We start from the raw sequence: 13,424 nt of genomic DNA on the forward strand, positions 1-13,424 counted from the left end.
GATATTCCCAAAAAGAAAAATGATTATTCTCTAATTGTTTTTATTTTTAGCCAAAACGTGAAAGCGTTGCTCGTATTTCTGAGACACACTCTCTTCTGAAGAAGCTGCAGCACCTATATGACTTGCCCACTAAGCTAAAAACTGCGCTGACGAAGAAGAACTTAAGCCAAGCTGTTGAACTGTACTTAAGGTCGAGGATCGTTTTGGAGCAATACAGAGAAATGCCTGCATTCCAAGGGATTGATTCAGACTGTATGGCAACATTAGGGGAATTAAAGGAGGAAATTCGGAAAAATTTTGACATGGAAGATGTAAGTGATAATCAATATAAATCATTCACTGCAGGAAAGGATGTAAAAGGAGTTTTATAGGGGGAGAAAAGACCTTTCCCTGGATAGTCCAAATTGATCATATTCCAGCTCAACGCTGCCATGTAAATTAATTCTTACCGGCCTCTTTTTTCTTCATCATTGTCAGTAATTTCATCACTTCCATTATTAATTCATAATTACTTTTCCTGCAAATAAAATTGCATTTTTTTTTGGCAATCAATGATTCCTCTGGTATTTCCCTCCTGTTTTGTTTTTACAGTTAATGACTTGCATTGAGATGATAAAGCGATGATGCATCGACGGTTGTCTGATCCTCATTTAGGTACGTATACTAAGCAGGTGCCTCTGGTAAAAATTGTGGGGATTCCAGCGCGCATCAAGAAAATGAAGGGAGGCAACGATTTTACTTTTTTTTAATGAAGACACAAAAAAATATTTTCTGAAATCCATGGAATGTATTCCAACATACGTGTCTAATAACACAGTGATTCTTTTTTGTTTTATCAGTTAGAATATAAATCCTATTTAGGTTAGTAGTCCATGCTGAAACACTTTTGAAATGAGGAGAGTGGTTAGCTTGAAGCTACCGAAACTAACATTAATTGTCCCAGACAACGTTAGCATAGTCATAGCTTAACCTACATTTCTTGTTTAATTTAAGCTTAACGCTTTAGCGACTTAGTGCTAGTTAAAGAGGTGAATAAAAGTTTTTCTAATAGCTAAAAGTCCATCATAGCTAGGGTTGTGGCCTGTCTTAATTGACGGATAACGATATTAAGGATGCTTCATTTTTGGGCATTAACGTTAATAAGGCGAATATCACTAATAAATAATTTTTGCATTTCTAGGTTGTAGAGATTCACATTTACAAGCGTAATCATTTTCGATTTTCTTGCAAGGAAAGGAGAGACAAAGAGGAAAATAATAAATGAAAGAATAATAAAGAAAAAATAGGCAATAAAAATCCTAATAAAAGGCATGTATGACTATGGACTCTTCCAATCATCTTAATCATGAATAAAGACAAGAGTGGATCTGTTCTCCGTAATTTGTGTAAAAGGTTTTAAGGAGACACCTTATGACTTCGTTGTACCAAGGCTCAAGCTTTGTGGCAAGGCTCAAAATCGTTGTTAAATTTGTGCATTGAAATCAAAATCAAATGTTTAAGGCAAGTTGGTGAATTGGTATAATTGGCAAACATAAAATACAGTGCTAAGCTTGTGCCCGTTTTGATAATCACTGGAATTTTATCTGCGTGCTAGTCTGTTTTTATTTTTGCACCAAAATAGAGATCAGGTTTGCTGAACCAGAAGCTAGAAAAGTGATACTCTGAAAAGAAAAATATTACAATATTTCCAAAAATGCCTTATTATCCATTTTTATTCCTTAAAGGAGGATTGAATTGGAAGAAAAAAAAAATGCATTTTCAACTTCGATATTTCTGAATATGTAGTAAGTTACATTGTTTTGTTTTATTATTCAATAAAACTTAATCATCTGAAATCTTAGTATCCACCTCAGGATGGTGAATATCAGAATCTACCTCACTTTTACTGAAGTTTAAAGAAAATCCTAGTGAATTAAGGTGAAGTAATATTTTTTTTCTTGTTTAACATTTACTTACCTAATATGCTTATTTAGGTTTGGAAGTTTTCTGTTAAATATCCAGAAACTTGCTCTTTTAATAAGACAGATAAACCGAATTCTTGACAAAATATATCCTTCTATTTTAAAACTTCGCTTTATTACGCTTTATTAAACAGTTCGTGGTAACGAACTGTAGTAAGGAGCGACCCGGCTCAATAGTAACCGAAACTGTAAAAAATGGATAAATGGATTTTGATACCAATAGCTACATCAAAAGAATCGCATTTTAATGCTGATTTTAAATATATAAGTTTCATCAATATCAGTTATACCCATCAAAAGTTACGAGCCTGAGAAAATTTGACTCATTTCAGAAAATAGGGGGAAACACCCCCTAAAAGTCTTACAATCTGAACAAAAATCACACCATCAGATTCAACGTATCAGAGAACCTTATTGTAGAAGTTTCAAGCTCCTATCTACAAAAATATGGAATTTCGCATTTTTTGCCAGAAGACAGATCACGGATGCGTGTTTATTTGTTTTTTTTTGTTTTTCTTTCCCATGGGTGATCGTATCGACTGAGTGGTCCTAGAATGTCTCGAGAGGGCTCATTTTAACGGAAATTAAAAGTTCTAGTGCCCTTTTTAAGTGACTAAAAAAAATTGGAGGGCACCTAGGCCCCCTCCCACGCTCATTTTTCCCCAAAAGTCTCCGGATCAAAGTTCTGAGATAGCCATTTTATTCACCATAGTCAAAAAACCTAATAACTATGTCTTTAGGGACGACTTACTCCCCCGCAGTCCCCGTAGGAGGGACTGCAAGTTACAAACTTTGACCTGTGTTTGCATATAGTAATGGTTACTGGGAAGTGTACAGACGTTTTCAGTTTTTTTTGTTTAGAGGGAGATTTTAGGGAGGGGATTACGTGGGAGGATATATCCACGGAGAAACTTGTCATGGGGGAAGAGAATTTCAATGAAGGGGGCGCAGGATTTTCTAGCATTATTTGAAAAAATAATGAAAAGTAATTATGAAAAATTTTTTCTACTGAAAGTAAGGAGCTGCATTAAAACTTAAAACGAACAAAAATCATTACGCATATGAGAGGTTTACCTCCTCGTTATACCTCTCTCTTTACGCTAAAGTATTTTAGTAATTTCAACTATTATTCTACGACCTTCGTGATTCAGAGCTCATTCTTAAGGAATTGGGACAAAATTTAAGCTTTAGGGTAAAGAGCGAGGTATCGACGAGGGTTGAACCCCCTCATACACGCAATAAAAACATACGAATATAGAAGTTTGCTACGTAAATTAATTCGTAAGTTACGTATATTTTTTACCAATGAAAACGTTTGTAAAAAATTAAAAGTTCTAGTTGCTTTTTTAAGTAATCAAAATATTGGAGGGCAAATGGGCCTCCTCCCTCGCTCCTTTTTTCTCAAAATCTTCCGATTAATTGCAATTAATTAATATGCAAATTTCGTTTTAAATATTTATGTACGGAGAGCCAAGATCAAAACATGCATTAATTCAAAAACGTCCAGAAATTAAATTAAAAAAACAAGTTTTTTTAAATGAAAGTAAAGAGCAACATTAAACTTAAAACGAACAGAAATTACTCCGTATATGAAAGGGGCTTTTCCTCCTCAACGCCTCGCTCTTTACGCTAAAATTTGACTCTTTCTCTTAACTCTATTTGAAACAGTAAGAAACTTTAGCGTAAAGAGCGGGGCGTAAGTAAATATGTGATTGACGTAACCGTACTGGATTCGCTCTCTTTGGGGGAGTTGGGGGAGGGGTTCAGTGCTTTGGCGAGTTTGGTGCTTCTGGACGTGCTAGGACGATGAAAATTGGTGGGCGTCTCAGGGAGCTGCACAAATTGACCTTATAAAGTCGTTTTCCCAGATTCGACCATCTGGGGGGTCAAATGGAGAGGGAAAATTAGAAAAAATGAGGTATTTATAACTTACGAGTTGGTGATAGGATCTTAATGAATCTTGAAATTTAGAAGGACATCGTAACTCTGAGCTCTTATTTTAAATCCCCATCGGCATTAAGCCTCTGATTTTTCCCTTTAAATCAATCTATTGTTTCTTAGAATTTTGTTAGAGCTCATACCATATGAGCTCTTGGCTCTTAGCTCTTCTAGCCTCGTCACAAGTGCCATATGAGCTCTTAGCTCTTGCTTTTGTTTCGGATTAGGGTTTGAAAAGTTCGTCTCTCCGGCAGGCAAAACTGTGTTGAAAATAAATAAATACTTCCTGATTCCTGATATATTCTTGGCACTCATTTTTGGGTAAATGTTCATCTAAAATAAAATAGCTTTTTTAGACCTGGAAGTTTTCTAGCAAGACTCCAGAGATTTTTCCCTTAACGACTCATACCTGACAAATTCTACATAACAACTTCGCTTGACCGTTTTTGCTCAACAAACATTTATCGTTTATGCTATAACTTGGCTTCACTATATTTTTTTTTCTTCTCACCTGAGAATATTCGTTTAATTTCTGTTTAGAATAAGGGTTTGAAAAAAACTCTCTCCGATCGTCAAAATTATATTTAAAAATAAATGAATGCTTCGTGTTAGTTAACTAGTAAAACTACTATTGGCACCCATTTTTAGATTTGTGTCTAAAATATCCGTGTATATGTATCTAAAATGTGTCTATAATAAAATATATTTTTTAGATGTAGTAATTTCCAATAGGACTTTAGAGATTCTCTTTTTTTAATGTTTCAAGCCTGTCGGATTCTACGTAATGAGGTTGTTTTCGCTCAACCAAAATTGCCATCCTCTGCCGGAACTTAGGTTTAATCCTTGTTTTATACCGAAAGTTGAAGTATATCTTTTTTTGTAGGCAACAATTGAAGTAATATCAGAATCCGCCTCACTTTTACTGAAGCTAAATGAAAATCCCGATGAATTAAGGTGATATACTATTTTTTTTCTTGTTTAACATTTTCTAAGCATAATAAGAGCTATGACGGTAAACCTTTATCGTTTTTTGTGAGTTTCTCACTTTTGACAAGTTAGTCTGCCCATTGTAACTTAATTAAGCGGTTCTAACTTAAAAGACTTATGTTAGTCTAGTAAAAACAAATTACCACATGAGTAGAAGGGTTGTTCAGTGGCCAGAATTGAAACAATATATGTAGACCAAATTTCATGAAAATGTCCGTTCTTTGGTTAAACTTCAGTATTTTTGATTGTGGAAACTGTCTCATAAATGAAGATACAACTTTACGAGGGGGTCAGATTAGAGCTGAAAGTTCTTAAGCCGAACTGGCCAGCCATTTCCCGTGTCCCTGTTTATTGAAATATTAGCAAACATATGTTTTTTAATTTCTATAGCCCAATAAACATATGTTTGCTAATATTTCAATAAATAGGGAGACGGGAAATCTAAATATTGACCCAATTTATGATTGTCTTTTAAAAAATGAACTTATACTCAATAAGGGACCTAAAATTTTACGTAATCACCAGGGGACAAAATTACCTACTTCCCCAGTTGCTTTGATGTTCTTATTGAAGTAACTCTAATAACTTCTTTTCCCTGTATGGATCAGTTGCGACAATTGCATTTATTAATACTGGTGATGGTTTCATTTGTTTTTAGTTTAGTGTTTTTTCTTTTTATCTAGTGCTGAAGATGTCTAGTTTACATATCCGTGTTGTTTTAGTCTTGGATCTCTTTTCTCTCTACCGGCCGCAGTCTCGTTTGATGTTTTTTTTTTCGTTGAGTTTTATCTCTCTTTGTTGTTTGTTGGATTAGAGCTCGATTCATTCAAACATATGTTTTGACCTTACATACATTACTTGTTGAGCGTAATCTTGAAACGTTGCAATTTCGTCAGTCCGAATAAAAGTGGAACCCGAGTAGTTATTCTTCCGTATTTTCAGAGCCCAGTTTATGTAACTCTCTCCCATAGAGCTTTTGGATGATTTAGCACTTTTTATTCTTTTTTTTTGTTGATACTCATTGTAATAGAATGGGCTGATTACAGATCGATTTTCTTCAATATATCTAATTCAATATGTCTGTGAACATAAATTAAAAGTATTAGCTTTTTTTACGAAATATTATATTTTGTATTTTTTCCGAGAAGGAGGGTGAGGTATACGTGTTTATTTGCATTTTTTTAGGAGTGATCGTATGCTGTTGTTTTGTTAAGTGTTTCTTGGCCATCATGATTTAGGCGGTTGTCTAAATCGATGACGGTTGTCAACTGACAATCTAGAAGTATCGGATTGGAAGTATCGGGCTTTTTTTTTACGAAATATGATATTTTGTATTTTTCTCCGAGAAGGAGGGTGAGGTATACGTGTTTATTTACATTTTTTTTTATTTAGGAGTAATCGTATGCTGTTGTTTTGTTAAGTGTTTCTTGGTTATAATGATTTAGACGGTTGTCTAGATCGATTGACGGTTGTCAACCGAAATCTAGAAGTATCGGATTGGAAGTATCGGTCTTTTTTTACGAAATATTTGTTTTTTTTAGGAGTGATCATATACAGCTTTTTGTTAAGTGTTTCTGGGCCATCAGTGTGAAACAAGTCAAGTCAAATTGTACGATTTACTTATGACTCAATGGGAAGTCAAAGAAAAAACTTTAACTTCTCAGAGGGTGTCTCGAAGCGTCTTTACGTCACATTTCGTCTGGGCTCTAATATGCTTTCTTTTTCAACCTTTTTCCCCCTTTTTTCATACTTTTCACTCGAAACTTCTAGCTGAAGACACAATACAACAAATAATGACGAACACCACACTGCCTTTCCATCATACAAACAACAACAAGTTAAACAATGGAGGATTAATCTAAGGCGGTGACATTTTTAAATGAACACTTCGGCTCTATATCCCGAGCCTTCCTGAGCAAAGAACATATAAAAATAGAATAAGTATTTAAATTTTAGAATAGTGTATTTATCCTGTTCAATTATCATTACTTCAAGGAGATGCCTTGAAGTAATTAATTACTTCCTTGAAATATTGATTCTGGTTCAGTTTTAATTTTTAATTTTTAGTTTCAATGATTACGCATTTTTCGTTCTTATTTTTATACGTGCTTTACTCAGGACGGCCCTAGAGCCAAAATATTCATTTAGGGTTAAAAAAAAGAGAAAATTCACTCTCTTAGATTAATTTCCTATTGTTTTGCATGTTATTGTTTGTATATTGTAATAAATAGATGTTGGCTATCCAAATCTAAAATCAAAGCATATGTAAGACACAATACAACAAATAAATGATCGACTATTCAAGTCTATAATCATAGTCTATAACAGGAAAAAAATAAAACAAATAAACGCTTGGCCCTTCAAATCTAGAATCATAAAATAAATCATGAAATTTCGTACAACCAGTAGTCCTATTCCAACCGTGCTAGTATCGAACCAGCAGTTGCAGAATATTGAGATAGTCTTTCGAACAGAGGTTGAAAGTTTTAGTGTCTTTTTAATGAAAGAAAAAGATCACGCCGTAGCAAACTTTCGATTCTTGTCAGCCAGTACCATAGAACAAAAATTTTGCCCGAAATGACAGTTTCGCACGAAATTGGGCCAAAGTTCTATCAAGCAAAAACAAAAAAAAATAATAATCCATGAGTAATTCACTTTCCATGTAGCAACTGTTGGTGTTTGCAATGGTTACTCCATGGCTTGGCCACCCCTTTACATGGCCATCCCTTTTGGTTACCACCTCTTTTACACGTAAATAATTTAAGAAAGAAAATTTTGCGTGGCTTATGCATGGTTTGAATTACCAAAATTATTTTCCTATGCTCTGTTTTCGTGTCTGATGCCAAATTTTAGTCTTTTTACATCAAGATAGGCATTTCGGTACGAAAAAGGTTCTCTATGGATATGGGTAAGTTCACTAGTTAGTGACACCGGTATACCAATTTTTGAACAGTGTTGCGCTAGCCTATTTTAAGGATATGTTTTCTGTTAATTCTAGTTACCGTTGCTATCACACTAGGAATGCAAATAAGCTGGTTGAGAAATGCAGTGAGGTCAGTCCATGTCTTTCGTTACGTGACTGTAGCTCCTGGACATCATAAGAGGCTCTGGATCAGTTTTATCATTTAAATCACTGCTCATAAATATGTCTCTTAGTTGGGATGCAGGTTATAAGCATGAAGAATATCATTTAGTTTTTGTGTAGTTTTATTGTCTTCATGTTTGTGTTGTTGATGACGTGATCTAATTAATCAATTGAGCCACTTTTGGACGGCTCATTTAACCATCTAAGAGTGACTGCGTTAATTTTTTCTAATCGATGAAAATATAGGAATTTATCTTTATATCTGAAAGAGACACTATATGCCTGAATTGAAAGTTAATTAAGCTTTGTATTCCCATCATTAGGTAGGTAGGTAGGTAAGTTTTATTTTATCCACAATACAAACATAAATAAAAAAAAATTACAACACTAATAAATTATTGCAGCAAAAAGAAAGTCCTAAGGACTTGTGCTGCAATTTCATATTATGATTTACATCTTATAAATAAATATCTAAACATAACATCTCATGATTAACCACCTAGCCTATCTTATATATAAAAAATAACAACACATACACATGAACAAAATACAACAAAATAATCATACTAAATATCATTTACCGGTATTCAGCCCCCACCCCACATCAATAAACTGCAAAAAAAAGACATCAAAAACCTTCTGCCCTTCAAAACCTATTACTTAAATAAAATATTTTCAATTTATTTTTAAACCCATATAAAGTGACAGACTCCCTGATGCCAGCCGGCAAACTATTCCAAACAGAAGGCCCCAGATTACAAACCACATATGATGATCGAACTGTTTTTCTTTGTTCATGGCTTAAAAGTTGTGGATTTCTTGAATCATAATTATGGTACTCCTGATTCATGGAAAAATAATCATGAAAATACTCAGGGCATATATGTTTCATGCTCTGGAACACAAAAATTGATGCCTGGTAGTCACGAATCTGACCAACATTTAAAACATTACACCGGGAAAAGCTAGCAGTAGTTTTGGATTCAACCTGCTCTTTTATGTCCGCAATCAATCGAATGCTTTTATTTTGCAAAATCTGGATCCTTTTGTAGTTAGAGAAGAAATTGCTAGCCCAATGAACACAAGCATAATCTATATAAGGATGAACAAGGGAAAAATAAATGATTTTTAAAATCTTGAACGGAAAAGTTTTTTTTACACGTCTCAAAATTCCTAGACCCCTAGCCATTTTAGCACCAATAACACTACAATGCTTTTTCCAACTAATATTATTATCTAAATAAAACCCCAAATACCTAATTTCAAAAACTTGTTTAATGGGTAAATGTCCAAAAAAAATGTTATTATTATCATTGTTACCTACCTGTTCTACTAAATATAATGTAATTTGTTTTAGATGCATTAACTGCTAGGGAACTACCTACTGTAAAACTGCGCAAACGTTCAAGTGCCAAATTAGCCTTATGTACAACCTGCACCAAACAACTACCAATTACTGTTATCGCAGTGTCGTCCGCGAAAGAGGTCAGCGCTTCAACTCCAACATGTGAAGCCAACGAATTAACATAAATAAGATAAAGTAGAGGTCCCAGCACGGAACCTTGAGGTACTCCACACTTAACACCGAACTCTCTGCTTGATATATCTGATAAAGCAACTTTGATAGTCTGGCCATGCAAATACGATGAAAACTACTTTACACAAGTACTACCTAACCCAAGCCCACTTAGTCTACTAAGAAGAGTATTAAAATCAACAGTGTCAAAAGCCTTACGGAAATCTACAAAAACAGTTAAAGGAACCATATTATTTTCAAACGCATTATCAACAAAACTTAAAAGATGGTGTACTGCATGACTAGTGGAATGTATACTTCTGAAACCAAACTGTCCATTATACAAAATTTTCTTCGAAGCCAAAAAATCATACAATCGTTTATAAATAACTTTTTCATAAATTTTACTAAATAAAGGTAAAATGGAAATTGGTCGCCAATCACAGGGATCTGAGGGGTCCCCACCTTTATGTAAAGGTATGATTTTAGATCGTTTCAGATCCGACGGGAAATACCCTTTAACCATTGAGAGATTAATTAAATGAACCAATACCGGTAAAAGATACACCGACACATAATTAAAAGCCTTTAGGTTCAATCCATCTACACCAGAAGAATTTGATTTAAGGCTACAAACATTTTTTTCAACTTCTTCTACATTACATGGTACAAATTCAAACCCATTCTGCATGCTTGAAGGATTTGCGTTAATGTTGACGGCACAACCACCTCTAGACACTTCATTCTGTATAACACTACCAATTTTCGAAAAATAATCACCCATTTAATTTGCTATTTCCAATTTATCATGAATAATTCTATTACTAGTTTTTAAATTGGTTATACACATTAGCCAGATTAATTTTTAAATTTAGCCAGATTAACTTCTTTCATGTCAAGCCGAAGAATCTTGTTTTTTCTTTTAATTTTACAATGTGATAACTTCTGCAACAAACAAAGAAGCGGTAAGTGGTCCGAACCAGAATGGATTAATACATCACACATGCTACCTTCCACCATAACTTCACTGACGAAAACATTATCAATCAAAGTTGCAGAATGGTCTGTTAATCGGGATGGGATAGAATTTAATGGGAAAAGACCAAATGAAAGCATGACATTAAGGAAATTCAAATTTTTGGCTTGAAGATCTAATAAATCAAAATTAAAATCACCTAAGATTACAATTTTATCAAAATTTCGATTTATTTCAGATAATTAAATTTCGAATTCCTCTAGGAAAAAATCCGGACTAGCACCAGGGGGTCTATACACCGATGAAATAAGAAGTGGATTATTATTACTTATCACTATTTCAATAGCAAAAGTTTCAATCTTACCTTCAATCCATAAAGATAAATCTTCCCTTACTTCAAATTTTATATCATCTTTGATTATGAATGCTAAACCTCCCCTTCCCATCAATGACCGGTTCTTGGAAATAAGTGTGTAACCTGGAAAATTAAATAACGAAGCAGGACACTGTTCACTAATAAATGATTCACAAATACCTATCACTCGCACCTCACTGTCAAGTTTATTAATTATATCAACTACATCTTCATGTGAAGTAGTTAAATGACAATTCCAGTGGAGAATCTGGAATCCGGACAGCATAACGGGTGCACTCACATCATCTACTGCAACATATTTACTAAGCCTTGCAGGCTGTTTATCCGAAAATTCCGACCGGCTACCAACATCACTCGACAAAATATTATCCAACGAAAATCGATTTTTTTCTAACTGTAGTAATCGTGAAAACATTCATAAATAAATTATCCTACTTCCTATTAAAGAACTATTACTACGAAAGAATGTAAATGCTGAAGTACACATTTATAACTACTAAAAAAAAAAAAAAAAAATCAGATTAGATGTCGTCACAACTCCACAGTCGGCGTGTCCGAGCGTCATTTCCAGATCGAGCGAAAATACGGCCGTGATCGGACCATACGTTGTGGTTACCTAACCTATCACGAGCCAGTTGCAGAATTTCTCGTCGCTTCTTAGTTAAACTTTCTGACACAAATATACCAGATTTGGCCAGTTTGCTCTTAGCAGCAAATACCTTTCGAGCCACATCCTTAGACGAAAACTGGGCGAGTACCGGTGCAATCATATCAGGCCGCGTAGGATTCGCTGGAAGGGTAAATCTATACACTTTAGTTGGTTCCGAAACATAAACTTGTACGCCCATCTTGTCCGAGATAATATTATTAATACACGATTTTACATCAGCACCCGGAGCTTGTTTGACACCACTGAAAATAAGTGAATCCAGCCTATCTTCCTGCTCAATATCGTCAAGTCTACTTTCGATCTTTTTCACTCTCTCTTCGAGTATCATGAAGCTGTTTTTTAGCGATTTTAGTTGCTTTTCGATAAAATCATATTTTGGCGAGTATTCGACCATCAAAGAATCATATACGTCAGATATAATTGATTCAGCCGAGTGCGGGAGTTGATTTTTTAAGCGATCAGAAACTTTACGTGAGATTTCATCCCTGAGATTTGCTTTTACAGCTTCCAATTCTTGTTGGGTCTGAGTTAGTCTCATGTTCAGGTCAGAAGATTGGTTGCCTATATCCGGGCTTGGATTTGACGGATGATTTTTCGAAAGATGTCCTGGTTTTTCAGTGCTGTTAGAAACAGTGCCCTTGCGCTTAGCACGATAATTTTCCAAGTATGGCTGGTAGATTTCCGGGTCATTGTCCATTTCATAGAAAGCAAGCTTGGCCTCGTTAGTAGTATTTTGCAGTGCCTCTGTTCTCTTTAATTTGACGTCGTGGAGGCTTTGGGTAGAGACTGTTTGAAAATCACGCGACCCGTAGCAGAAAACGGTGAATTTTGCTGGACCTGAAGCTTGCTTGACTTCACCAATAATTTTAACTGGCCACAAGGGATAACCATGAAACTTAGCAACCGCAACATCTCCGATTTTCCAGGACGACATCGTAAACTACTAATTAGTAATTCTAATTAACATGAGACAAAGACTTACACGCAAGGGGGGCTTTTTTACGACCCCCCAGCTTCAAATAGTGCCAGATATTATCCAATTAGGTTTGCAGCAGGCTAATCCAAATCAATTTCCTGCATCCGATATGACACGAACAAATTATAACACTGGTTAAACGAGTTTAGGTGTTTTCACTATGAATGGCGAATAGCAACATTTCGAACTAATATCGAACAGCTATGCCAGTTCGATATGATTCCCAGTGGATTTAAAGCTACAGTATATCCAAATGATTCTATTGTAGAAAGTTTTAAAATTACGTGTTCTAATGCGCTATGCTCGCTTGTATTAAGATATGAGCTCTTTTTGAGAATTTCCTTATTTCAGTTCAAATATAAAGCATTTTTATGGATACTGCTTTCAGTGGAAATTTATTAGGATTGAAATTACATATTTGAAATAAAGTTGAACCAAAAAACACTTCTGATAATGTTTTCCTCCTCGGCCATCAGTTTATAATTTTTACTTGTATGACTATGTGTTTTATGCTTTACGAGTTTGTCGCTATCGTAAGCCCTATAATCGGCTTGTATTATTGTCTGTTTTTGTGTTGTATTTTATTTATTTTTAACTATAATAAGCTCCTTCCTGTGTTTTCAGACTTTAGAATATTATGCTTTGTGTTTTGTTTCTCGAAGATCTAGAGATAACTGTTTAATCCTAACTTGAAAAAAAAAATGAAAAAATATACGTTTAAACGTTTTATATAATGCTTAGCATAGAGGTGGAGTGATTCTAAATTTAATTAACAATCTAAGATTTGCAATCATTTGTAGGTTGTTGTTTCTCCAAAGCGGTGGAAAGTGTCTATCTATCGAAATTGCTGAGCTTTCCAAGGAAGTTGAGGTCTGGCAAAAGTCAAATGAGAATGATACGAATGTCCTTGTAAGCTCCTGTCATGTTTTGTGACTTACT

At 34.6% G+C, this 13,424-nt stretch overlaps 1 protein-coding gene across 2 annotated transcripts in view; it reads left to right on the forward strand.

Moving 5' to 3' along the window:
- The window catches only part of LOC136030366 (vacuolar protein sorting-associated protein 51 homolog), an 87,294-nt gene that overhangs the window by 23,573 nt on the left and 50,297 nt on the right, over nt 1–13,424 (forward strand). For both annotated transcript variants that reach the window (XM_065709289.1, XM_065709288.1), the window contains exons 5-7: nt 51–311; nt 4,783–4,853; nt 13,286–13,394. In XM_065709289.1, the coding sequence (XP_065565361.1) occupies nt 51–311; nt 4,783–4,853; nt 13,286–13,394 (441 nt within the window). The remainder of the gene's footprint in view (nt 1–50; nt 312–4,782; nt 4,854–13,285; nt 13,395–13,424) is intronic.

Source organism: Artemia franciscana, chromosome 8 (genome assembly GCF_032884065.1).
Source record: "Artemia franciscana chromosome 8, ASM3288406v1, whole genome shotgun sequence".
Classification (NCBI taxonomy): Eukaryota; Metazoa; Arthropoda; class Branchiopoda; order Anostraca; family Artemiidae; genus Artemia; species Artemia franciscana.